The sequence below is a fragment of the Numenius arquata genome, chromosome 3 (assembly GCF_964106895.1).
Source record: "Numenius arquata chromosome 3, bNumArq3.hap1.1, whole genome shotgun sequence".
NCBI lineage: Eukaryota > Metazoa > Chordata > Aves > Charadriiformes > Scolopacidae > Numenius > Numenius arquata.
In genome coordinates, this window is record NC_133578.1 from 26,548,148 (window position 1) to 26,576,024 (window position 27,877).

The window sequence follows — 27,877 nt, forward strand, 5'->3', positions numbered from 1 at the left end:
ATCTCATTAATATGTCCAATAGCGCTAGGAGAATTATGTTTTTGAGCAAGACCATTATTTTTTCAGCTACCCATTTACTTTTTTCTTTTTAAAAAATAAAATTTACAATTGCCTAAAAACATAGCAATTAACTACTACAATAATGAAAGAACGTTCAGAATATCGACTGAGACAATCAACTCTTTTAGGAATTTGCGAACCACTGAATTCTAATCGGTATCAGGTAAAACTTTTTTCAGCCATCTGTAGCAGCACAGAGAATGTATTTCTGTTTTTCAACTCTCAATGCCTACAAATTCAAAGTATCTTCCATTAATACAAACAAGAAAGGAATACCAGCGAGTAGCACGTGAATCAACTTTGCATCTGTGCTCTCCTTCAATGACAATGAATTTATTTTCTTTTACCATGTGCAAGGTTGGCTTGTTTTGCAGTTACATGCAATTTTATTGTCAATATTAGAGATACATACTCTAAATTGCTTTTCTAAAATGTATCACTTCACAGAAAGAATGGTTCCTGGACGAAAAGGCCCTACCTCTCATGATCTCTACATTAATAGACATTATCTTGAATCCAGGCATTTGAAAACCCTCAACATTGCTCTCCACCATTTGTGAGAAGGATATCATGTTCAAATGAACACAGCTTAAAAGGCAATACTCCTTTTAACTCTCCAAAGATCTTAAATCACCCCATAGTCTTGTATTATACCTTGTGCAAAAACACAAAATCAAGAAGCATTCCTTACCTTTAACAAGTACAGTCTAAAACACAGAAAGAAATGCTTTATGATCAACATCAGAGCTCCCCTCTGAAGAGTTTAAAAAAAAAAAAAAAAAATTCCGCCCAACCCCAACTCAACACACTTGAACTTTGGGGCTGCTGTTCTCCTTCTTGTTAAGTGGGCCCTATACCAATGTAGGTATGCAAGCAATATTGCATTAAGTACTGAAATTACCAATTAGAAAAATATGCCTAAGTTCTTCTTTCTGCCTTTTTTTTTTTTTTTTTTTTTTCAATATTTAGAAAGGAAAACACACCAACAACTTCATTTTTTTTTACATTTTTTTTGCTTAAATTCTGATAAGAATTTTTTTTTTCTTGGAAATACAAAGCTCACCTTTTCAGCACTTGAATGAAATGCAACAGCAGTTTCCAGCCGCTGCACTCTTTCGTCAGAAGTTACTGTAAACTGTTTCCACACTCTGTTCAGTCTTGGAAGTGTGTCCCCTGAGGACCTTGAAGTGCAACGCAGGGACTGGCACAGGACAACAGTTGCCTGCAGTAACTGTCTCCCATAATCATAAGTACTCTAAAAGTTGGAGGGGATGGCAAAGTAAGTACACATAAAAACTCTGCATTTAACTAATTAGAGCTAATTAGCATCTTAAAACAACAGCAGACAAGTTTATGAAACCTTCTCATTTAGATCCACTAAGCATATTGAACTAATCTAGTCTACTAGAAAATGCTGGTGAAGTACAAATAAAATTGTAATAACCAAACTGTTTTTGCTCTTCAAAAAAATTAAAAAATAATCCCCTGTTGTCTAGCATTCACACTGGCAAAAGAACAGAGCTTCCTGAAAATATCAAACAGCTGCTTGAATCTTACATGGAATACTTGATATCTACTGCCAAGATGACTGTCTCACTGACTTCACTGTCACGATGTTTGTGGTCACCCAGCATCCAGGTGCATCGTGGCACATCACAGTAGCAGCAAGCTACCCTCCTGTCATTGTCAGTTCTAATTCATCAAGACAGACATCAGTTCCAGCGTAACAGGTGCAATCTGAAAACATCACATCTGTTAATTAGCAAGTCTGAATTAGACACTCCTAAAAGGAGTATACATCTGAGAAAGCACCTGGAAAAGGCCCAGATTGTACACTTTCCATTCTTAAGTGAAATGCTTTCACATGTACGTGGTAACTGTTCGCATATTCAAGATTTGCGAACAGGAGTGCAAACATGCCCTGTGGCTTCAGTGAATTTCAGTAGACTCTTCTACAGCAGGATTCATTAGTTGGCTGCTACAGTCAAGAACTAAAGCTGTCAATTCTGTTCAATCACTAACTCTGCTAGCGCCAAAACTACTTGTATGAGCAGGACCATCAGACACCAACAGTCAACTCTATCTGGTAAACCAATATAAAGACAGGCTCTGTTTCACAAAGTACAGCACAAAATAGACCAAACCCAAGTTGTTCATCCATATTTCAGTATTTTGACGGCAGTCCTTCAAAAGTCTTTATAAAGACTGTTTGAAATATATCCCTTCTAAGAAAGTCAATGTAAACTTTATGTTTTGTGGTTTGCATTGCCTACATGAAGCAGAATAAACTAAGGTAGTAAGCTGCAACATTGCTATTGTTGATGGAACTTCACCTGTGCAACATCAACAAATTTTCGATGTTTCTCCAGCAAAACTTTTGTTTCTTGAGCATCATCTCCCAATCGGATGTGTGTCTTCAGCAGAGCATCCAGCAGTTCACTTAACCATTCTACTGCCTTAAAAATGTAAATTAAGAGAATAAAAATTAGAAAACTAAACAGAAACTAATCCAGAAGCACAAATTACTTCAGTACCAGCATATACTTCTGATATGGAAAAAAGTTAAAAGAGAGAACACAAACTGGTAGATCATGTATGCAATCACCAAATACACTCTTTTCAGTCATTGCTATATTATTTATTTTCACTGTACAAATTAATAAAACTACATTTGAAAGTGACAAAAATAATACTGTGCAACTATCAATTCTCATAAGTTTAGTCAGTGGGCTACAAAGACCAGAATGATGAAATTCTGTAGGCATTTCCATACCTGAGCAGCATCCTCTTCACATTTAAATAACTGTACCATCTGAAGCATCTTCAGTCGCCGCACGTCCACCATATCCTCACACCTTAAACAGTAGCACAGACAGACTCACCAACACTTGCATAGCAGACACAATACACTCTGAGTTTGACAGCAATGTTTTCAGTGAGCAACATTAAGATACAAGTGTTCATGAAAAGGCAATTAAAGCATTTCTGTGCTGCTCAGCCTGGCCAAAGCACGTAATGCCTTGCTTAACAATAAGAAACGTGCAATAAATAGAACTGAGCACTACAACCCACCAAAATCATCATCCTCAAGATTTCCAATATGGCTAAGACACAGACAGTAATACCAGCAGTAAGTACAAAGCCTTCCAGCAGCATTGAAGGTTCCTTACCTTGTTGGATTGGTAAGATTTGCCCCCCCCAGAGGCCTACAGGGCTCAGACTTTATCCTACTGAAGTCTAGGTGAATGCTGGCTTAAACCTGGCATAACTCTGAATTGTACTGTAGGCTGGTAGCAAAGTTTCCTTGGTGAATAAATGAGCACTGTTTAAAAGATGTTAATACATCTTTCCATTTTTCTTTTTGGCTAAAGATTGTAATAATTGAACCTTTATATGATGATGTGCTTTGCTATAACTTGTTAGGAAGCATTTGAAAACCTAATTCATATAAAAACTAATTCTAATTCTCTTGTTCTGCAGTAAGCACATTTTAAAGTTGTTTCTGTAGTTAGAATTTTAAAAAATACTGAAGTCCTTTTCTTTCCACAATGAGAGCCAAGCTTTAGCAGAATGACCTCTCCACTTCAATTTCAGAGCCTACAAAGTAAACAGCAAGATCCAGACTCCAGTCCAGTGCAAATGAAATTACTAACGGCAACAACTGTTAGGACTACAAGTGAATGCAAAAGACGGTATGCACAGATCTATTTTTTTCAAACTGGTTGCAAACATAAGCACTTCCAAAGAACAGTTTGTTAGCATGCTGTATTTTGTTACATGTCCTGTAGTGCTGTGATGCTTACAGAAAGGAAATTTGTTGCACTAATAATGCAGGAAAACAGTTTATGGGTTCCAACATCATAACTAAAGCAGTAAAAAGCCCCCAGAAATAAACATTATTATATGACATCTATACAAATAATAAGAAATGTTCAATGGTTTGGGAAAAAAAAAAGTAAAAATTAAGTGTCACAAAAATTATTACTAAATGCTGAGAGACAGTAGTCCTTTTTGTCTCTCATCCAGGCTGAAGAACCTTGTTTAATCATTCATCATCTGGAAGCTGCTTCACACCTTTGTCTGAACCCCTTACTGACTTTTTGATCCTCTAATTGACTTCCCACAATTCTACTTCCCTTCTGAGAACAGGGACCAGAGTTGTTTAACACTTAAAACACAAATGAACTACAAATCTATATAGTGAGACAATGACATTTTCCTTTTAGTTTTCTATTACTTTGCCAATAATCCTTAGCGTTCTACTTGCTTCTCACAGTCTGATTGCACATTAAAGCAATTTTTGCAAAAGTTTTCTGATGTTTATCTTTGGGTTAACATCTGGTTCAGAGTCCATTACTCTGTATACAAATGTTTTCCTTCTCCCATGTGCATTTCTTTTCTCAGTACTGAGTTCCAACCGCCATTTTATTGCACAGTAACACAGTCCTCTATAGCTCTTTGCAGCTGGCCCTCTAAACACAGGTGCTGCTCAAGTAAAGAAGGTTCAGAGGACATACTTAAAACAGTATCTTCTCTAAGCATTACCAAAACACATGGTTTCTTACACACTAAGCTCCCTAAGAAAATAATTTTTAAGTGGTAGAATTAATTCCTAAAATGAGCAACTTGATGCTCATTAGACCTTGTTATTCCTTAGAGGCACCTTTTTGTTCAGCCATTGCCCTCAAAGTTTAGGCACTTTCTATGGAGAGTTCCTTATTGTCCCAGGGGTTCCAGCAGTAATAGTGAGCAACATCATCTGATTCTTTCACAGTGTTGAGAAGAAAAAAGGTAGTACTGTAGCCAATCTAGTACTACTAGATCTTTAAGAAAAAATAATCAATAAAAGGCTTGGAGGAAAAGGATGTTGGCAAAATTCATTTTGCAAATTCAACTCTCCCCAGCATTTTTCCCTACTACAACATCATAACTCATTATCTTTTTCCAAAACTCCCCCTAAAAATATATTTTAAAAACTGAACTATGTCCCTCCATTTTGTACCCCGTATCCCTGACATCATCTCAACCTTTCTTCCTATCTCTTTCTTCCTACACTCAAAGGACAGAGTTTGTGAAAAGAGGATAAACAAGTCTGTACATAATTAATACATAATTTTAGAGCCATTATCACTACTATACTCTTATTATACCTTCCATCTCAAACTGCTAACATATAAAGATGCCTCTTGCACCCATTCCATAACTCCATATAAAAGGAATGTGTAATTCTTGAGCATTTACAAGTAAGAAAAGCACTCAAATACTCCATCCAGTACTGAAATACAAAAGGTGCTTGGATTTAGGAATATGCTCCAACAGGGAAACTTCTGTCCCATTTAAATACACCACAAATATAAATTACAGTTGTACTACATCCCGTAACTGAAGATAAAGCAAAATGGTCACTATATATATATTATTTTTTTTTAAAGAGACCTATCAGCATACGAAAATCCTGATGACTAGAACTGTTATTACCTTTGTTTTCTAAGCTGCATATCTTCCATTACTCCTTGGATATGGTCCACATTTTCTTTGTTTTCAATGGTTACATCTTTTCCATAGGCCCAGGATGCCTGATTAGATATCTGATCAAGAAGACTTTGACCTTTCTCACGCAAGCCTTGCAAGCCTGAGTCTAAGGAAGAAAAAAGAATAAAGAACTCCATGGTCACTTTTGTTATTTTTTTCCCTAAAAGGAGAGATACAAAATGCAACAGAATCTGAAATGGAAGCCTGTGAAGTGAAAAGGACGTTACTATCTGTCTTTCACTGCCCTTTCCAACTTTTAAGTTGGAGTGAGCATTTGTGCATATTAATGAAGAAGACTTTGCTATTTTATGACCTAGCAGATAACAAGAAAAGGAATAAAAGCAGACAGTGAGTATTAAGTTTTCAGCGTATAAATAGCTAATTAACATCTTTCATCCACATAGTTGCACAATACCTAAAATATTTACCACTGCTAAGCAGCTGTAATCTAAATGTTCTTCCATGGCTGGCAGAAGATAGTACTTTATAACACATCTGATAGGGCTGATATATTTTTCTCTATTGAAATATGCCAATCCTTAGAATCTGCTGTGACATCTATTATTGGCAGCTTTACTATCTGTTTTCTTAAGGAAATATCTAGTTTATGCATCAAACTGTTATAGTCCAATCATAACTACTTCTTCCATATATGATTTTGCTTCAAAGCTCTTTCCCCTAACAAAATATTGGGCTAGATGATCATGGTAGGTCCCTTCCAACTGAAATATTCTATGTGCTTGACAGTGTAAAAACTTTAAACGTGCTACATACACGTTCAAAGCTATGCAAAATACTCAGTACCAGCATTCTAAAACTGAGTGAATACCAGTCTTAATCATCAAGGGATCAGTTCTGGAGACAAAAAGATCATCTAAGCACTATATTCCCAAGATACTAAGGATGATTAGTGGTGGTGGGGAAGTTTAAATGCATGGTAATGGTATATAATAAATATATATATATATTATATGTGAAACATATAAACATTTCCAGATTGTTTTCCCAGATAGAACTGCTATGCAGTAGATAGCTTAAGCAAGTTGAAGGTAGTTAGGTGCAGCATTACTTAGCTATGAATCAGAAGAGATAGAAATTACTTTTTCTGCTGGTGGGCTTTTTTTTGGTTGTTTTTGGTTTTTTTATGGAGTGGTGGGATTACTAGAGTTTTTCCTGTAATACTTTCATTAGAATGTGTGTATCTGAAATACAGAAATCGTTCACTTACCAACACTTTTCAATTTCTCTTCCAGTAGTTTTAAAGTTTGTTGAATCGATGCTCCATCTGCTGGTGCTACATCTACACACAACATTCCTAGTAAGCCATCCAGCTGCTGAGACAACTAAAACAAAAAACATAAATGTTGATATTTAAAAAGAAGTTTGAGCTTCTGATCCTTGTGTCTGCAATCTTTTTAATAACTATTTGGAAATTTGTCATTTTAGAAGTTTCTCTTTGCATCTATAGGAAATAAAATCAAGATGAAAGATAAATGAGCCTCCTGTCTATAAAAGTCTAAGAACATATATCCCCAGATGGAAGACGGGGATGAAGCCAAGATTAGTTTTTTTTAATAAGTATAAGAAAGGAATAAATGCCTATTTAAAAAAGAAACTATGAAAAATACACCAAATTGCGGCTCAATTAATGCATATGCCTCTAATTTAAAAAACAAAAACAAAAGAACAAACCACCAAGAGGGGGAAAAAGTTAGTAACCATTTTATTTAAAATACTATTGAAATATAAGACATATTACAAGGCACTTCCCTCCTCAAAAGGGGGAAAACCATCTTCTCAATGTTTCAGTTACAGTAAATGAAGACTTATGCAATTTTCCAAGTGACATTATACTTCCCAGCACGCCCCCAAACTTTTTTTTCCAGTGTATTCAACATTTATAATATTAAGGCAATAATATATTGGCAGGTGAGACTGTGAAAAGTTTAAATGAAAAACTTACATCCTGGGCAACACTGTGGAATTCAAGTGCTGCTTGTAATAGATTTTGCCTGAATTCCAGCTGACTGGCCTGCCGGTAACACACATCACTCAGCTGCTGCTGCAATGCCTTCAATTCTACAAGATCCTCCTCATCCCCTGCATTTAGAAGAGCTGCTATCTGCTGATTAAGCTCAACATAAACAGCAAACCACTCCTACAAACACAAGAAAATTAAGCATTAAAATAATACCAAACATAATTCTATTTCTCTTAAAATGACATACATCTAACTGCAGATTAATAAATCATCAGATTTTAAAAGAAACTTATTACAGCCTACACTAATTATGAAACCTCACACAGGAGGAAAAAACATTCCTAATTTCAAATCAACTCAAAAAATGCTTAGTACATTTTAATGTATGTACTGTACTATAAAAAGAAAAGGCGCAGAAGGATGGGAAGATTACAAGGCATGGCTACTAGCTCCCAGCACAATCTCCCACTCAGACTATTTTACTGAACCAACAGAAGAATTCCACTATTTTTAAACATATTTCTAATGCTTATATGTCTATAGTGCTCTACTGAAACAAAAGATATTTGCCAAGTGGTAAGCTATTACAAAAAGTTGTTCATAAGACTATCTAGGTGCTACTTTCAGTGACATGACTGAAACAAGGAATTTTATTTTTTAATAGAAAAATAATATTTTTTTAATACATTCAGAAAAAAATATTACTGTTAACAAAGTGGAAGTAATCTCTATCTTCTGAATAAAACTGCATATTCACGTACTTCAGCATGTACAACAAGTTCAAAATGATCGTTGTTTCTTTTTTAAAGAAAGCTTTATACTACTCAATTCAAAACGTGTCGATTTTTCCAAACGCTTTGATTACTGAATATATACACAGGAGTTATGTTGTCATGGTGGTATATTTGCAAAAAAAAAAAAGTTCAAATATTTAACAGTTCTGGCAAATTTAAAAACTACTTGATACATCAAGATCATATTCACATCTTGCATGATTGAGATGCCTGTAACCCAAAACACGTTTGCTCAACAGCTTTTATTTTGGCCTACAGTAAAGTGACCTTCAAATGCTCTTTGCATTTTTAATGCTATGGAATAGCACCATCTATTGGCCAAAAATATCTGATTTAATTAGTATTCTTGTCATACTCCTATTGGAATGTTTGCAATTTTTTTAAATTATGCCTTCAGCTTTTGCATCATTTATTTACAAAGCATGCAAAACAGTGTATAAATATCCATATTCCAAAATATTTTTTTTTTACCCAAAGCTGCCTCTACCATCTGCTCACAGGAAGAAACGGAGTATGAAAAGATGCAAGGAGGGGAAAAAAAAAAAAAGTAATAAAAAAGTTGAATTAGCAATCAGCCAAAAATTTAAAAGCAGAATAAATCTCTCATCTACCCTAAAAGGGGAAACTAAGATGACATAATATGGAAACATCTTCCATTGTCACACATGTACTAGAGATGTACAGGTTCAATAAACTCAGTTTACACAACATAACTCTTGTTATTACCTTTAGACACTGAACATACAAATCTAGCTAACTGAGCATGAACAGTGAATTATAATATGAGAAGTCAAACAAAAAAAATTTAGATTAGGCATTAATGCTAAATATAAAAACTAATAAAGTAAGTAAAACAGTTGCAGTAATTGCTTTTGGCCAAGCTATCAATGAAATTAAGAGACTGGCAAACAAGGTATAAGAAGTGTCTTTCTGAGTCTTTCCATAAGGGAAAATTAAGCACAGCTGTATGCGACAGCTCAAAGCCATGGAGAGAAGGCCCACATTTGCTGAAAAGTAACAGCTCAGGTATATTGCTCATGAATGAAAGTCAGAAAATGAAAAACCAAACGCAAATACCACCACCAAAACACAAACAAAAAACAAACAAAAAAACCCTAAGAAAATTATTTTTTCACTTCAGAGTAAGTTGAAGTAAAAAAGTCTATCTTTAAAATAAACGAAATATTTTTGCAAGTATCAAAAGAGAAGTAATAAGTCAATAGGAGATGATGAAAGAAAGCAAGCATATAAGCTGTGAAATTCAACTATTAGGAGAGAAAATGAAAGAGGAAGAGTACACTCAGTTATTATGAGATGTTTCAATATCAAAGAAAAAGGCAAAGCACACTCTCCCAGTGCTATTGTCAAAAAACTGTTTTAATTCATATACAGGCATCTACATTTAAGGTAGGCTAGTGGTCTCCCAATTACAACTTTTAGTATAAGTCTAAAAATATTTTTTCTAACTGTTGTTTCTACAAACTTCTGCCAACATCTGAGAAACAAGCAGCGTTCCACGTTGTCAGTGTTTTAGTGATGAGCAGACTGTAGGCCAGCCTGCAAACTTCAGTGGGATTTCAATGATTTCAAGGACTGTATTTAGCCCCAGATAAAGCATAGTTCTCTGTTATACACATCTAAATGAGAACAAAGTATATTCAATCTTGTTTTCTTTTTTCAGTTTGAAGTGCTAATATGACAAAGATATTAAAAATTATTTTTGTCAATGAAGTAGGCAGGGGATTATTTTTTTTTCCTTTTCAATTACTATTTTAACTGTAAAGATGTTTTACACTTCAGAAGGTACAGATTTTCAGAGTAGAACATTGCTTGAAGAGCTTAAATCAACAAGAAAACGGGATTCACTTGACCAAACACAGACACCTACAACACACAGTTCTGCAGCTAAGCAAGGAAACTGTATTCAGTAGAGATATAGTGAATAGAACCGGTGTAGTCTACGGCACAGTGTTTCTCAGACTAAAGGTTTGGGTTGTTGCTTTTTTTTCTAAATTATGTCAGAAAAATTATAACCCAGTGAGTATTTTCTTTGTCATGACTGTAAAAGGAACTTAGGAAAAGTGGACAGAATTGTCAATATCTACATCAAGGAAAGTGAGAAAAGAGTAGAAGCACTGTGACCAACATTCCATTTGGGAACACCATGTATTCATATCCCAATTATAGTCATCTGATAGAAAGACAAAATTTTACTGAACCTTAGGAATTCTTCAAAATTAGAAGCAAAGGCATAAAGTCAGTACAGCTACAAAACAGTCTATTTTTAATGGTCTCTTTTTTAAAAAATCTGTTCTCAAGATTTCATTATGTATATAAACCATATCTTAAGTCTTGATTAATGAAAACGTTAAGCCAGTTTCAGCTACTGGTAAATGTAGTTTAATAAAGACAAAAATATTAACTTATTCACCTGAGAAGTACAGGACTTCTCAGCCATTTTTGGCAAGGAGGGAAAAGGAAATTTATCCCTCAAACTCAAAATGAAAATTTAAGAACAGCTGCAACATAACAAACCCAAGAAAAATTATAGATAGAAATCAGTATTTTTCTATACTGGAAAACAAAATAAATAACATGTACATATAATGACCATATTAAGTTCTTAAACTGCTCAGGTAGTTTCCTCTGTAATCCATAAAACCATGCACTATGCAAAATTCCTAGATACTCATAACCAAAATACATGGCTCATAACTGCATGTACTTCGAATGATTTTGCTACTTGAAAAAGGTATGGAAAATCTCACACTGTGCTGACTCTCAATCTCTTCATGTTTCTGTTGCAAAGCTTGCGAAGCTCTAATTGAATCACCTATTCCCCACTGGGTTCTTAGCTGTTCTGATCCAGGTCCTTCAAGCCAATTGACTACCTGTCAATAAGATAAAGATGACAAAGATAAAGTTGCACATCAATTACATGAAAACTGGCATAAAACAAATTTTGTAACATAAGCAGAAATATTTCAAAGTAAGTACGTTTATGAAAACAAAAAAAATGTAGGATCTGTAGAAGTCTTTTTTGTTCAATCCATTCACATCTTCAAAAGCTTTAAGTAGACTACTTTTCATTAACCTTAGCCTGTAAGCTCCATGAAAGCAGGTGGCAGATAGCAAAAGACTTGTCACATACACACTTGTTACTTCATATCTCTGTCAATAAAAGAGCTTAAAACATTATTTTCTTGACAACAGACCTCATGTTCAAAGAAGAAATTTTTTTTGCCTAAGTGAATGACAATGCACAGCAGGTACACCTCACACCTGAGAGTCTTCTCCTTATTTTGTTAACTATATTAACACTGAAGTGCAGGATATGTACTTTTTATGTCTTTCAACTTGCTCTATTCAAATAACAGAAGCCTCTTACAGTCTCAATGGCCACATCTTATGGATTTCCTTTGCAGAAATCTTTGCAGGGTCATGGCAATATAATAAATGGCAATACATGGATTTCTTTTATTATTATTATTTTGAAACTATTTCATTTTATGTTGGTATTATTCAAAGTAAAGCAGAGTGTCTCAAATTTTGGGTTCCTTATACACATTTGAATTATCAGATTATATCTATGGCAAAATTTTATGATAAATTTTTAAATATCTAGAAAACAGAGACAGTAGTGATGAAACCTAGTGCAACAGTCACTTACTACTTACACTTCAGGACTGGAGTCCTGAAGTAAGGAAATGCAGGAATACCCCCACGTTCTGAACCTTAATGAAAAAGCATAGGAAGCCAGCTTCCTCTCTTTAATGTGACTTTTGTTTAAACAAAGATGACAAAACAACTTCACACAGTTTTTCAGGAAGTATAACACAATACACAATGTAACACCATTGCCATGAAGACAAATGAAAAAGGGGCTAATTGGATCATTTTCATAGTGCTGCTAGGCTACATCGCAACAGTAATAAAGATGACCATCACCATTTACAGAAGGCCACTCACTTCACCCCACCTTTTAGCCATCATGTCTGTGTTTTCCCATCCCCCTTTTTCACCACCCCAGCCCCAACCACAGAATATATTCAGAGCATATATTCTTTGCTCCAGAAGCATCCTGAATCTTCCTTACTTTTGTAATTTCTAGGACAAACTAGGAGTTTACAGTTCTATGTTCTTTTTGTTTAAAGAGAAACTTCCTGTTGTGCTCAACACCTCTGCACAGCTGTTTCTGGTTAAATATGGAATGGACCTAGAAGTGAAGGCACCCAGATGTCCCCCTGTAACCTCAGCGTGGCTTCAGTGTTTCCTCACATATGGAAACGACAGTTCTCATGCAAGCCTTAAACGGGGTGCAAGACTACTGCTTCGCAGTGCCCTCTCTGACCAAGACCACCTCCCCACTATAAGCTTCTGGCAACTACTGCATTGCTGTGACCGTGTGCCACACCTCTGCCTAAGGAGCAACAAAGCTAGAATTTATTACACAACATACAGACTTGCTCGTTAGCAGTCTGTTTAGCAGAACTGCTCATCAGAAAGTGTCTGGAAATCGTTGCACTCTTTACACTGCAGAACAAAAGATGAAGGAAAGGGAAACAAAACTAACAGAAGAGGAGAGTGGCAGTTAAAAAGAGAGGGTAGGGTATTAAAGGTACAAAGGAAGAGAGGTCGTTACAGTAAGAGGCCTTTAGACAGGAGTAAGAGTTAAGCGCTTCACAGTAAGCAAAAGCAGCAAATAGTGAAAAATGAAACAGGAACACAAAAGCAAGCCAGGAATGATTAGCAATATAAGCAGCTATACAAAGAACGAAATAGGAATGAACTGCAATGAAAGCTAGCAGGAAATCAAAACACTAACAACAACAAAAAAAAGTAACACAAGGGAAAAACTTTCTATGTACACTCCCATTCCAACTGAAACTGTTGCAAGCATGTTGTACTGCAACTTCTGTTTGTTTTGGCAAAATAAATTCCACAACACTTCGCCTCTACTGGTTTCCTCCAGTCCATCATTTTCTTGGTACTTTTCTCTGTTAGCCTAATTTCCTCCCGTAAACCAAAAGGAAACTAAATCAATTTCTAGATTTAGTAAGTTTTTCCCCATACATTTGCATGCCATTTAGAAAGCTTTTAAATGCACTTTATAAAACTGATTAGCTTAGTAAAACAGCAAAACATGTTCTTCCTGTGTACTGAGCCTCAGTTCACTTAGGTTGTAGCATCCATAGTGTAGAGAGAGAAACGAAAAACTATTCTAATAAAAATACTGCAAAATGAGGCTGATATCCCAGTAAACAAGTCTATTTAAAGGCATTAACAATGCCAATTTGCCAAAGTATATTAGAAGTTTCATTTCAATCAGCAAATCTTGTTCAACCACTATAATTTTAACACCAAAAAAATCTCACCTGATTATATCCACAGCTGTGCTAATATTTTCTATATAGTACTGTTTTCAACTCTTACATATTTTTATTATTTCCAGCTCAATGTATCAAAAGATGACATTTGCTTTTTAAATGTTTTTTATAATAACCTGAACTACTACATAAGTGAAAAATACCTCCCTCAGTAGATTTATATTTTCACTGCTAGAAATAACAAGATTGATTATTTTTTATTTTTTCACATACCTGGAACACTGACGTGCAAGTACTTGACTTGCACTCCTCATGCATTAGAAATGTCAATGTTGAAAGGTTAAAAGCAATATCCATTTCATTTTCTGCATATTCAAGCTATACAGAAGCTTGAAAACATATAAATCTAATTTCGAGTAATAAACAGAAGAGGAATAAATGAATTCCATTTTCTTGATTTTCTCTACTGAGACTCTGCTGAGAAAATGTTGAAAGTGCTAATTACATGCCTGTTTCCAAAGGACCAAACCAATTTATTATGACCTTTGGAAAGTTAGTGTGGCAGCCACAATGTAAAGCATATAGTGAAACTAGCACACTGCAGTTTGAGGAGTGAAAGGAGACATGAAGCTCTCGCCTCTTGATTCTTAGTTTTGTAGGAAGCACAGTCTGGGACTTGAGCTCAAGCCACTGGCTCGCAGTATTCAAGAGGAACTCCAAGCTTACCTGCATTACCTTCTGCTGAATCTCCTCTAGTTGTGTGCGCTTGCTACGTTGTCTGCAGACTTCCTGGTAGCGGGTATATTGCTCTCTGAGTGAGTCTAGTAGCTTCATGACCTGTGGCTGAGCAAGTAGTTCATCATCCATTGGAGACCAGGATACTCCTCCATCTGAACCATTGAATCGACGCTGTTGTAACTCAGATAGTAACTCATGACCTTGAAGAATACATACAATGATGTGGTTAATTTAGATTGAAAAGATAAGCAAAAAAATATTAGTAGTCATGCCTGCTTTTAGACCATTCAGTAGTACATTACACGCAGCTAATGATCTTTCATGCATTGGGCACATTTAATGAAACCCTTTCAAGCAGAGCACTGGCCACAGTTTGTGGGGTTGTATCAATCATGCAATAGGGTAGAAATCACATGGTATATTTTATTTTAGATATATAAAAGAGATACTGTGACTAACATCCATATTGACAATAGCATTGATCAATGTAGAGAAACAATTGCAAAGCACAATTCTGAGACTAAAACAACTCTAAGTATTCTGGTTTACTTCAAAATACTGTGTAGCATCTGAAGTATTTCTCTCAATTCATATTCTTAGATTAAATGAATGATCTAGAAGCACTAAAACTGTGCATAAAATTTCTGTTATCTTTCAGGATTTTTATAGCAAGTAAAAAATTTCATAGAAAGCGTGAAGCTGAACCCTAAGTATTTTGATAAATATTTTTTCTCACTTTTCTCACTCTTTTCTTTGTGCTCTTAAGCACAATATCAGGGTACAGAATCTGTAGAGCGTAACGACTTTCACAGATGCAAAAATAGTATGTTTTTATTATTTAATCCTCTATTTAAACTGTTTGAAGAATGTTACTGTTAAGTTGTGGTAAAGTTTTCAGGATGTAAACACAATATCAGTAAACCCAGATTATCAATTTGTTCCCCAAAAGCTCAATGAACAAGTTAATAAAACAGTGTTTGGTGACTGAAGAAATGTTGGTATAAAAGTGAAAATCTGCCAATTCCATATCATCAGTTTTGCAGGTCTTAAAGTGGTAACATGCCAGTCCAATAAAAGAAAAAAATTAACAACTAGGATAGCAATTGTAATATCTCAAGGAAAATGCAGAAATATAGACTCTAAATTCAACTGGTATTATCTAGACAATCAAAATGCCAAGGGCTTTGGAGATTGCAGCAAGCAGCTTTAAATTACTCAGCGTATATTATTGTGAAATGAATGTGTCTTAAGAATTCAAATACATTTTGCCATACTATGGAAATAAACATCTTCTATAGTACTACACAGGCACAGATAGCTGCAGAGCAAACAGACTGTAAAGGCTTTCGCAAGTCATAGTTCTACTGGGATAATTTTGAATTTTTATTGTATTGTTTCAGCAGTTAGTACTAACATTTTCCATAGAAAAACTTTTTTTTAAAATCGATTCTTATAAAATTCTATGAACTATACTTCATATGTAGATTCAGAGCCTGTGAAAGCAACAGTACTTGTAACTATGGAAGACAGAAGCTTTATCTAAAACCCCAGTTTGTTCATATTTACCCTTAAGAGATGGAAAAGTTTAATTGGGGAGAGTCTAATTTTTTATTCTCAAACTTTCAATACAGTGAATCTAACAAAAAGAAAGGTTGCCTCTTAGGAACTTCCATGATTTAATGAAAGTTATTAAACTCCACAGCTCAAAAAAAATTCATTATGCTATAATTAAGAAAACAGAGAATGCATATAAACTAATGCTCTTGGGAGCCATCTGCTTACATAAAATTGAAAAGTTGTTTTGTCCAAAAATCTTACTGTTAGACGATACACAATTAGACTAAAAATCTAGTCTACAGATACTTCATATTTTAAAAGCTTTAAAGACCACAGCAAGGAACTATTGTTTCACCTTTTAACTCAAACAATATTATCCCACATCTAAATGAGGTAAAATTTTATAAGGTGGAGAGCATGTAAAGCCAGTAGTTCTCTGTGGCAAATATTACACGGGATCCACACACTAGTTTGTAAGAGGCTGTAAGATAAGGATTCTGAGCACTCAGACTCTTATCACCACCTTAATGCTATGAATTACTTCCTATTCTACAAAGGCTGTTAAGCAAATTTCCATTCCAAATCAACAGTCTATTATACATTATTTTCAATAGGAAATTCACCCTTAAAAAATATTCCAATTCAAAAAAACCCAGATTGTTTAATGCTGAAGGGAGAATCTAAGCAGCAAAGAGTCAGAAGACGGTATTCATTGCTGTTCAGAACCAGGCTGACATAAATTATCAGAATCATGTAGGAAAATGCTATGTATATTGTAACCATTTTGTGGCTACCAAGACAAATTCATTCTATAAGACCAACATACTGACATCATCTAGAAACAATGTATTCTCAAAATTAAAGGTATTAATTATGGTAATATCATAAAGATGTTATCAAGATTATTAAAAACCATATTTAGAGAGACACATTTGGAGTTCTTCCATTTATTTGTTAACATCACTTTTTTTAACCTACCAAAGATGACATTAATTGATAAGCTTGTTACATTGTGAAGATGGCTAAAATAGTTACTGTGCCCTCTGTACTTTCATTTTGGGCTTAGAAATGAATAATGTTACTTTATAGACCAACTATAATTTTTTGACTTACTATACCTGTCTGCAATACTGTCTCAGGATCAACTGATGGAAGAAAGTTCAAATCTATTGATCTTGAACAAAACAACAAAAACATCATTAATAATAATAAACAAGTAACAAACATTATTAATAATTTGTATTACAGTAGCACTAAAAACTTCAACTAAGGCCGGAGCTACCTGATGCTGTATGTTTCTTTCCTCACTGAGAGAAGTCCTCACTTTTTCATCTCATTACGTCAAAACAGAAGTGCAGCTGCATATAGTCAATAGCCAAATAAGCAGCTATCTACACAAACACACTGATGAATTTTGTAGTCTACATTACAAACTCTCAGAATTTCTTTACACGTTTCAAAATATTTAAGGCATATCACACTTCCAATATCGTTTGGATTTCCAATTAAATTTTATAATCCAAAAGCATTGATTCCAAAAAGCAAATCACACACCTCTCTTTTTCTTGTTGACTTCCTTTATCACTTCCATTGTTAATTAGAGCAAGCTCATCCAGTAAGGATGTTGATTCTTTTGTGAACTTTTCAAATACCTAAAAGGCAAGTTTTAATTTAAGAAACAAAAATTACGTAAGTGGCAATATTGAAGGCATTAAGCGCAAATTTATCCACTAGTTCTGTAATAATACTTCAATCTTTACACAGTGTAATTATTTCCCAACATTCAGGTGGTAGGGTAGAAAGAGTAGAAAATACAGTTTTGTTCAAGGAACACTAAGGAGCACTAAGATTCCTTAGTGAGATAGTATACGTTGCACTGCATATAATGAAGACAGGCTGAATTATTAAACACTGAAAAACTGAGACTTCTGCAAAACCTGCAAGTTTACATGGATATATTTATTCTACATTTTCATTTAAGCCTTTAAGTAAATATTAAGAATAATGCTAGGCATGTTACACAAGCATCGGACAGCTCACTTGACTGGATTAAAATTATCAACTTTGTGAAGATTCCAGCTTTTAACCACTGCTAATATGGGCTATATTGTAATAAATAACTAAGATAAAAGAAAGATATATTATATAGAAATAGCCTTATCAGTTTCTTTCATTATATAAGATAATCAATAATAGATTATAACAGGCCTGTATAGTCAGACTGGAGATCCTAGATGGAGAAACACATTTTAAGAATACATTGCACGGGAAAGGAACACACTTTCTTTGAAGATGAAATATTTTTGTGAAAATTTGATTTCAGTAACTGAAAAACAATTACCTCTGAAGAACCAATTAAAAACACTCTGGAGTGCTATGTGCACCACCAGTTGCTTAAACAATTTGTATCTATTAATGAATTTGGGGTGTATTGGCTCCTAGACAATGACTGCATCTCTGTACTTACTGGGGAAACTGCACTGACAGAGGTTTCAGTGTAGGAACCAAGGCCTAAGAGATAAACCCGGAAGATCTGCAGAGTCCAAGTATTTCTTCCTTGTTTTCGATTTCTCCTACCAGCAGCCAAAAAATTTCCCTTTGTAGTGACTATACCATACACTCAGGCTTTTCTTCCATAGCAGGGGTTTGGAACAAGATGATCTTTGAGGTCCCTTCCAACCCAAACCACTATGATTCTAGAGTGAGGGTCTATTAGAGAGCTTCATTAAGGAACTTGTTGGTTCAACAAATTGATTATACTAACTTTATCAACCCTTGAGCAAATCCAGTGTTAGTTATCATAAGACTATTCATGCATTTGAACAACTGCACTACTACACATATGACAGTTTTTACACACTTAGGAGTTTCTACACAAATAAAAATTCATGGCTCAAGAATGAGACATTTAAAAAAAAAAAAAAGAAAAAGAAAAAAGAAAACTAACCAGCCTCTTATTCAACCAATCCATGTGATCATAGGTGAGAGTTCCTCCAAAATCTTCTGTTAGTTGGCATGGCTCTATATATCGAGTCAGCTTGTTAGCGGATACTAAAATAACCTGCAACAATAAAAGATATTTTAGGTACATTTGTAAGTAATGCTTATATTTTTCCTTAAGTACCTGAGAACTGTGATTCAGAGAAAGCGACCCTCTTACTGTGTAATGTTTACATGAAGTATGGCTGGTTGCAACTAACGTGGGCCTAAAACAGACAGGTAATTTTGGTATGCAGCATATATCTCACACATAAGCCTGGTAAAAGCATCATCTGTACCACCTCCTCTATTTACAATAGGAAAAAGAAATATGTGTCTTGGATATCTGTTTTCTAGGTGGTAGCCAGTGCTTCTTGATTAAGTCATATACCACAATCTATTTTTAATGAATATAGTAGCAGGATATCATACTGCAAAGCACTTAGTATTTTTATCGCTCTCTTGCAATACTTCTAGTCCCAGAGGTGAGTTTGTGCCATAAAAGTTAAATGCCTGCATTTGCTGTGCAAACATACTCAGTAAGAGTTGGATCAACTGTACTCTTTCCATGAGTAGTCAAATTCAAAATTTAGTACGCTTAAAAGCCTGAGTTATTTGCCCAGGAGACAAATCTAGTTCATTAACTACTTCAGGAAATAAAGGAAAACACAGGTCCACTGCTAGTCAGAAGACTAAATTCTTCCCTTCATTTCTGTATTCTAGAGGCTCCTGGCTAAGCCTTATTCATATAAGCCTAAACCAAAATTTGGCAGCACAGGTTGCTTTGATGCACAATATGCTAAGCCTGGAATAACTCCTGTGGAAAAAAAAAAAACCTCTCTATGAAAGTAGACATATTGGCAGTATATAGCTAGAAAGAAAAAAACCAACAGACAATTTTGAGAAACCATCAAATCATGCACATATTCTTGCAGGGGACAAGAATATGCAGAAAGAGGCAACTGGAAAGAACCTTCTACTGCTAGTCCAGCTCTGTGTTGTGCAGACACTGGAAGACAGAAAACCCATCCTAAACTTACAGGTTTTTTCCTTAAAATTACCTCAAGGGTTTTGTCTTCCACTACTTCAGGATAGTTCAGACCTGTTTAGATCACTAAGCCAATTTGATATACCAAATCATTGATGAAAATACTATGTTTCTGAGATGGGTTTTGAGACGGAAAGCCATTCGAGTCAACAACAATTGGTCATCTTTAAAAACTGAAAGCAGAGTTTGTGTAGTCTCCATACTTGGAAGTTTTTCAAGGCCTAAATGTATAAAGCTCTGAATAACCTGCTCTAAACTCATAGATGATCCTGCTTTGAGCAGGAAGTTGGACTAGAGACCTCCTGAGGTCCTTTCCAATTGGAATTATTCTGTGATTTTTCAATTCTGACAACTAAAGAATCCAGAGTAGTTCCAAACAAATGATCTAGTATTTAATATGTACAGGAACATCTCCCAGCAACATTCAGCAAATATAGGCTATTCTCCTGTGTTCTTAATGGCACGTAGCTACCATAAGTGGAATTAGCTTGTAGTTTCTTTAAGTAATGCCAGTAACCAGTCCAAACCCCAGAGGATAGGTCCAAGAAAAATAAAGCCTTTCTTCCTCCTTCTTTAGGCACACATTTATATTTTAGGTCATTTTTACATTCTTTTTTCACCTCTGTGAGTTCATAAAAAAGGATAAAATTAATTTACTCATTCAGGACACTTTGGTATGGAAACTAAAGTAAATAGGGCAGCTTGTTCACATCACTGAAATACCAGTTCTAAAAAAAAAAAAAACAAAAAACCACAAACCAAATAGCCCGAAGAAATGGACAGGCTGCACTGAGACCACTTCTGATTTTTTTTTTTTTTAAAATGAGATCCTTCAGGAAGGTCAGCGGGCAAGGGACACGCTTTACAAATTGTACCAGGAAAACATTTTTTTTAAAAAATGTTTTTTCCTGCAAAGCAAAGCCTGTCTGTAACAAATGTATTAGCTATATGACAAAACAATCCTCTGACCAAAAAAAACACCCCACAAGTGGGATTCTAGACCTAGACTAGTAGCAGTGCTATTGTAACACCCTCCATATGCTTTAAATTAGTAACTGATATTTCTAGGTGTCAAAACTACATTTTGCCTCTCTGAAGCTTCTGAAATATTGTTTTAATCAGCTACTACAGATTAACAGTCCCTAAGTACATACACAAACAGCCAAAGAAAAAAAAAAACGCTGAAAAACTGTAGGTGTGATTTTGCACAGGGAGAAGACACTTCCCTTTTAGAGATATAAATTCTACTTTAACTTCAGCACCTATAGCATGCACACTTTTGCTGTCACAAATTGCTAAAACTTTTCAAAATCCAATCACAATAATTGTCTTTGACCTTTTGTGAAAATAAATGTCAAATTACCACATCCTGAAAAAAGTTTTCCTTTATGAATTAGCATTCCACCTTTGCATTTGAATTTCACACAAACATATTGTCTATTGTGCTTCACAAAGCTTTTAGTCACATAGGCTCTTCAAACTCCTCAATAGTTTAATACTTTGTTAACAGCATACTTTAAATTATTTGTCATCCTTCCCTCTAAAATCATCATTACCAAACTGCACTAGACTACAGAGAACATCTTGAGTTTCTCCTCCCTCTGTGAAGAGAATGGTGATGGCTTTCTATTGCTTGAACAGCTCTCAATGCTCCTGGATAAGACAGGGGTACAGATGAAGACCATTTACAGTTATAAAAATAGAAATACCCCACTGTTTGCTTGCAACTGGACCGATTTCTTCCCCTTTTTTTCCAGAGTTATTTTATTATGTTGACTCCAGGAAAAAAAAAAAAAGTTTTCCTAATCCAAAGTAAAAGCCTTTGGACAGCAGACTAGAACTGGATGTTAAAGTGAACAGCTTAAACTTCCTGAGGGAGAAACGAATAGACCTGAACAGATGGTTAAGACAGAAAAAACCTATAAATTATTGAATCCTTAGATCTTTGCTTCCCTTCTGACTTGATCCAGCCATTTCTGCAAACAGTGACGGCTAATAAGGGGACAGTGGTAGCAGGTTTCAAATATGTCCTATTTGCTACTGACCAGAGTCCCTATCATCTTTATCTGCACTCAGTTCTTTTTAAAACCTAGAAGAACTGTAGCAGCTCTCATCATTGCTCTACTCTAATCAGCAAACTTGCTTTCTACAATATTGGCCTGCTAAAACATTGTGAAAGCCTTAGCAGAAATAACTCAGAACAGTGCTTTGGCAGAAGTGCTGTATTTTTGAATAAAATCAAAACAGCCTTTTAAAGAACTGCCAAAAAAATCCAAAACCCCATGTACTGCAAGGTCTTGTGCTTCAACTGCAAAATTTCCTTATTTCTTGGGAGTGAGACTACATTTTTGTGGGTTTTTTTCTAGTAACACGATTTGGATCCATACAACAGTGCCACTAACGCTTATCTTTCATAATAACAGAGCTCCAAACACTGTTTGTACAAAGCTGACCTCCCTCTCTACATCATTTGCTGCTTTTTGCAATTATTTTGATTGATCTTCTGCAACGAGAGAGAGGCAGATGTCAAGATCAGAGGGGAACTCTGGATATTCAACAGGACATGTAAATGTGCCCCAAAAATGTTAAAAACATCCATCTGAACTTACTTTCTTCAGGGAAGAAATGAAAGAGCTCTTTAAGACAAATGTCAAGAGTCAAACCAGGAGCTATTGGCAGACAGGATGGTGTAAAATTTCAGTAACAAGACTTTTTTTTTTTTTTTTGAAGTGTGTAGTATCACAGCAGCCATACTGCTGAATCTAAAAAGGAGCAGTTACTTTCCAAAAGAACACAACACACATCCCCTGAGAATACAAAATTTAAACAAGTGAAATCTAAATATATGATCTCCTAAGAGAAGTAAATATCTGCATTAATACTCATAAGCTTGGTATCCATGAGTAATACATCCCAGTTCTGAGATAAATGAACAAAATTATCCAAACAAATTGGATGGTAATATTCTACATCTATTATCAGAGCAAAAACTTTATACTGGGAATCAGGTACAGAAGCACAGTAAGGGGACTAAATCTTATTTTTAATCTCAGGAATAAAAAGGTCCTAAAAACAGATTTAAAGGAATAATTGGCATCATCTCTCAGAAAAAGTATTGATTATTAACTGACATCTACACAACACTGTAAACCTAAAAATACACTGAATTTCACAGAAAAAAGCCAACCCTGACATAATCATTTAAGAAGATAAAAGAATGAATTGCATACACGTATCAATGTTGCTTATAATTTGTTAGTCTTTTTTGGTTTGTTTTTTTTTTTTATTTATTTATTTTATTTTTATTTTAGGGGGTTTTGTTGGTTTTCTTGTTGTTTTGGGTTTTTTGTGGGGTTTTTTTTCTTTATTTTTTTTACACTCCAAGCAACCTAATATCCAAGAACCAGAAAGTCTGACCAAGTTCACAATTCTTTGTAAGAATTCTTACCAGGTATGCCCAAATATGGCACCTGGCAGCAAATATGGGAAGTTTATATGGGCTGAAAGTGCATTATCAACACGTGCCACAGTTTCTCACTTATTTTAAGTAACCTTCATGATCATGTGGGTACCAAGTGATGTTAGTCATAAAATGAGATGCATCTTTAGAAAAAGACTCTAAGAATAATAGAATATATATATTACACACAGTACTACCTGTTTGATGTTATGCAAAAGTGACAGAAATGTAACTAATGACAAGAATGCTTATGCACAGAATTGTCACTTTGGTATGGACAATTTGATGATAATTATTTCAATCCATTTTTTGAAACACTATTTGATTAAACACCAAGTAGGATATAGAGTTATTTGTTAATATGGGACAGTAATCTATACAATGATGATCTGATTTAACATTATACTGAGAAACACAAAATATTTATCTGGCTAGTACCACACAGAAATCTGGCATACTAGAAACCCAAGAGCAGCTATCAGAATCTAGATATACACTAGACAAACTGTCAACTCCACTCCCTCACTTCCCAGCAGTCACAGTTTTGCCCACTCACTCACCTTCCCCTCCAGGGCTCATGATAATAATTAGCACACTATCTTTTTTCCATCCTGGAGAAGAGGCTATTAGGCACACACAATCTTGTATTTTCCAACACACCCTTCTTTAGAACTGAATTTAGAACGTGACATAAACGCAGGCTTACGTACTCCATCTCCACAGGGACAATTCCCTGATTTGGCCCAGGTTTTTTAAAAGGACGGACCTGTTGCCTCCAGAAAAAAGATATAAACAGCAACAAAGATATATACAGATGAAAGGAGAGATGCATTTAAATAAGCATCATTTTGATACAAAAAATGGAACTCCTATATGTATTTTTGGGCAAGTCCATCAAAGCTATGTGTTTTAGTGCCTCAGTATTAAAACGCTGAGAAGACCTGATACAAAAATTAAAGATTTCCTACAAAGCATTATTCATTCTTCTTTCTGTGGAGCAATACGCTGCTTATTAGCATTATTCTTAAAAGGTAAATTGAGGATGCTTGCGCCACAATTAATTTCCAAATAGAATACTGAGAGCTAAGATATAGAGACGTGTAGTAACAACAGGTAATTTCAAAATACAAGAACAGTATAAAACCCCTTTGTAGTAACACAGTAGAAATTCTGGACCACAGTGTGTTTTCAATGGCATGAAAAAAGAGAAAAGCACATATAAAAGTGTTTGGGCTAGGAATTTTACATTTTGGAACATTAAGGATTGCTATAACCACGTAACAGGCATTTTAATCACTTTCAGAATAAAGACCGTTAGTCTAAAGATGATAATTATCTACTTAGGTACGTACCACTGACTTAGGTAGACAGAGAAGAGTTACTTTACTTGAATGATATGAAAAATTGTGGCCTAATCACATCGGATTTACCCTTTCCAGTTATTTTCTTAAACAGTTGCTACACTTATAAACAAATGACAAATGGCACGATCTTACTAGATATTTTTCAGCTGCACAATGTGGAAAAAGCAAGTCAGCTAGATAATATTTCTTTCAGGGCAATTCTTATATGCAAGTATACAGATCATAAACAGGTTGATATGCAGGAAATTTTCACAGAAAAAAAGTGGGGTTTAGGTTTCTGTACTCCTCTGTATATTGATGACTTGACATTAGAATCTTGAGATTTTCCAGACCAGATTCTGCCGATATATCATCATAAGAAACGTCTGACGCTATTACTGGAGACTTACAGTTGTTAGCTGCTACAGTGCAAGCATGAAGCATTTTTTACCTAAACCAGAGATTATTTTTCCTCCCAGTTCCTTAAATGAATGGCATATGCAAAAAAAAAATCCCACCAGTCTGTAAGCAATTTTGCACTGTGTACAAACTCATACATTTCTTCTACTTTTATGGTACATATTTTCCTCCAATTACCCTAGTTATCTCCATATGAAAAGCTCACAATCAAATAAAACACACTACAGCTACTAAGAGTGATTAGTTTCACATCACTGTGTAGAACATATTAATAAAAAAGTAAAAAACCACCACCTCCCAGAACCTCAAAACACAGTTGGAAATTTTTATGGTCAAAACCTATTCTTCATTAATTTAAAAATATTAGCAGTATTAAGTATTACACTGTAACATACACGACATTTCAGCTGAAAGACACTCCTGGAACAAGTATGAGGAGAGGCTGAGGGAACTGGGCATGTTTAGTTTGGAGAAGAGGAGGCTGAGGGGAGACCTCATTGCCCTCTACAACTACCTGAAAGGAAACTGTAGAGAGGCGGGGGTTGGCCTCTTCTCCCAAGGGAATAACGACAGGACCAGAGGAAATGGTATGAAGCTGCGACAAGGGAGGTTTAGATTAGATATTAGGAAGAATTACTTTACTGAAAGAGTGGTCAAGCACCGGAACAGCCTGCCCAGGGAGGTGGTGGAGTCACCATCCCTGGAGGTATTTAAGAAACGTGTAGACGTGGCTCTTCAGGGCATGCTCTAGTGCCTGGGATTGTTGGTTTGTGGTGGGGTGTTGTGTGTGAGGTTGTGGGTGTGGGGTTTAGTTGGTGGGTGCTTTTTTTTTTTTTTTTTTGGGGGGGGTGTTGTTTGGTTGGTTTTGTGTGTTGTGTTTTTTTGTTTGTTTGTGTGGTTTTGGTTTTTTTTTTTAATGTGGTTGGACTCGATGATCTCAAAGGTCCCTTCCAACCACTAAGATTCTGTGATTCTGTGAAGTATTAAGGCAACTCTCCTATTATGAAGCATAGGCACAGGACCAGAAAAAAAAAAAAAAAAAAAAAAAAAAATGCTTCGGTGATCACATGAACTGGTTGCTAATAAGTATTTTAGGGACATATAAAGGGACAGAGGAATGCTCAGCTGGAGGATGAATTGGAACTGACCTGAGGCAGATCCAAGACCAACACTAATAATAACCAGGAATAAGAATATACACTTTTACTCAGCTGAATCAGCCCACCTCTTTATATTTATCCACCCAGCAGCCTTTTGATCTCAGTTCCCGCATTTACTTTCAGTGCTTTGCAACTCATAATCACCATATCTCACTCTGAAGCAGAGGATCTCTGCCTTTGAACAGAAAGGCAGGTATTGTGATTAAAGGCTTCATGCAGCAATATTAAGCAAGGTATTAAAAACAGATCAGGTAGCAGCAAATAGGAGGTAGATGTGATGCCCCATTAGAAATCACCGTTACATAGCATTTACTTCAAATAAAATTACATTACACTCAAGTGAATAAACATTTCATACCTACATTTAAATTTTTATATCATATCTATTTCATTGGTGCAAAAGCAATCTTGAATTTTCAAAATAGTTATCCAAATCTAACCCATGATCCAAAACACAAGCTGGGTGTTGCTTTGTTTTTTTTACTGCCAGTAGTATACAATTGTGCAGCTGTAGATTTATGTATGAGTTAAGAGGCTTCCATAGCCTTATCAGTGCTCTGCACTCCCATCAGGAAAACAGCAAAGACCTCCTACTGTCTCTAATCCAAATATTATTTGGAGCACAGAGAAACTGGGTCATTTTTACTGAGCCAGTTTTCCTAATCACAATCAAGTAACAGATAACCAAAAGTTAATGAATGGTGAAGAGCAAAGGCTTCCCAATAGCAATATTCATTACCTGGGAAAGCACAAAATTTTTCCTACTGTTCTCTCAGCTTTCCCTGTCTTTTAATGAACACCACCATTTAAAAATATGAGTTATTGCACAGAAAACAAAACAAACCCAAAACCATGCAAGATATAAGGAAAAGCCATGAGCTAGGGTAGTATCAAACAGTTTCTTTAGAAACATCTATAGCAACTCTATACCAACAGCTGCTCATTATCCAACCTCAGTCAGATGACAACTGCCCCAAAGCTGATGGGGCAGCCCCTCATGCAAGCAAGCAGTATCACCCTCTTTCACTGCTTCTAAGTTAGGTGGAAGGGAAACTCAAGAGCAAACAGCTATCAACCAAAATGAGATTTCAGCAAGTACCTGTTATTATATCCTCTACTCGTACAAACTTCTGATCTACCCATGCATCAAACCAAGATACAAGGAGGCATTACGGAACAAATCTGAAGTTTTCCTCCTGCCTAGGAAGCAGCTGCTGTGCTATTATTATTTTTCTTGTAAAATGATACATCATTTCCTTATAATTGACACCTGATAGATGTCTGCATGAAATGCATCTCTAATACTTTATTTCCCTCTTCCTAAAACTTCAGAACGATTAATTAAGAGAACCTTAGATCAAAATTTAAGGTCAGGGAGAAATGTTTATGATTCAGTAATGAAAAAAGTAGTTTAGAAACAGAAATCAAAAGGTTTAGTTATTAAGCTTACTAAATTTCATTACAGAATTATCATTTAA

At 35.2% G+C, this 27,877-nt stretch overlaps 1 protein-coding gene across 1 annotated transcript in view; it reads right to left on the bottom strand.

The window, feature by feature from the left end:
* SESTD1 (SEC14 and spectrin domain containing 1) overlaps window positions 1-27,877 on the bottom strand; it is a 59,587-nt gene that overhangs the window by 4,254 nt on the left and 27,456 nt on the right. Inside the window, exons 8-18 of the mRNA XM_074144860.1 lie at window positions 18,937-19,050; window positions 17,544-17,641; window positions 17,108-17,163; window positions 14,421-14,632; window positions 11,136-11,258; window positions 7,556-7,750; window positions 6,821-6,935; window positions 5,539-5,698; window positions 2,834-2,915; window positions 2,394-2,516; window positions 1,124-1,315 (exon numbers count right to left, since the gene is read on the bottom strand). Of these exons, the coding sequence (XP_074000961.1) occupies window positions 1,124-1,315; window positions 2,394-2,516; window positions 2,834-2,915; window positions 5,539-5,698; window positions 6,821-6,935; window positions 7,556-7,750; window positions 11,136-11,258; window positions 14,421-14,632; window positions 17,108-17,163; window positions 17,544-17,641; window positions 18,937-19,050 (1,470 nt within the window). The remainder of the gene's footprint in view (window positions 1-1,123; window positions 1,316-2,393; window positions 2,517-2,833; window positions 2,916-5,538; window positions 5,699-6,820; window positions 6,936-7,555; window positions 7,751-11,135; window positions 11,259-14,420; window positions 14,633-17,107; window positions 17,164-17,543; window positions 17,642-18,936; window positions 19,051-27,877) is intronic.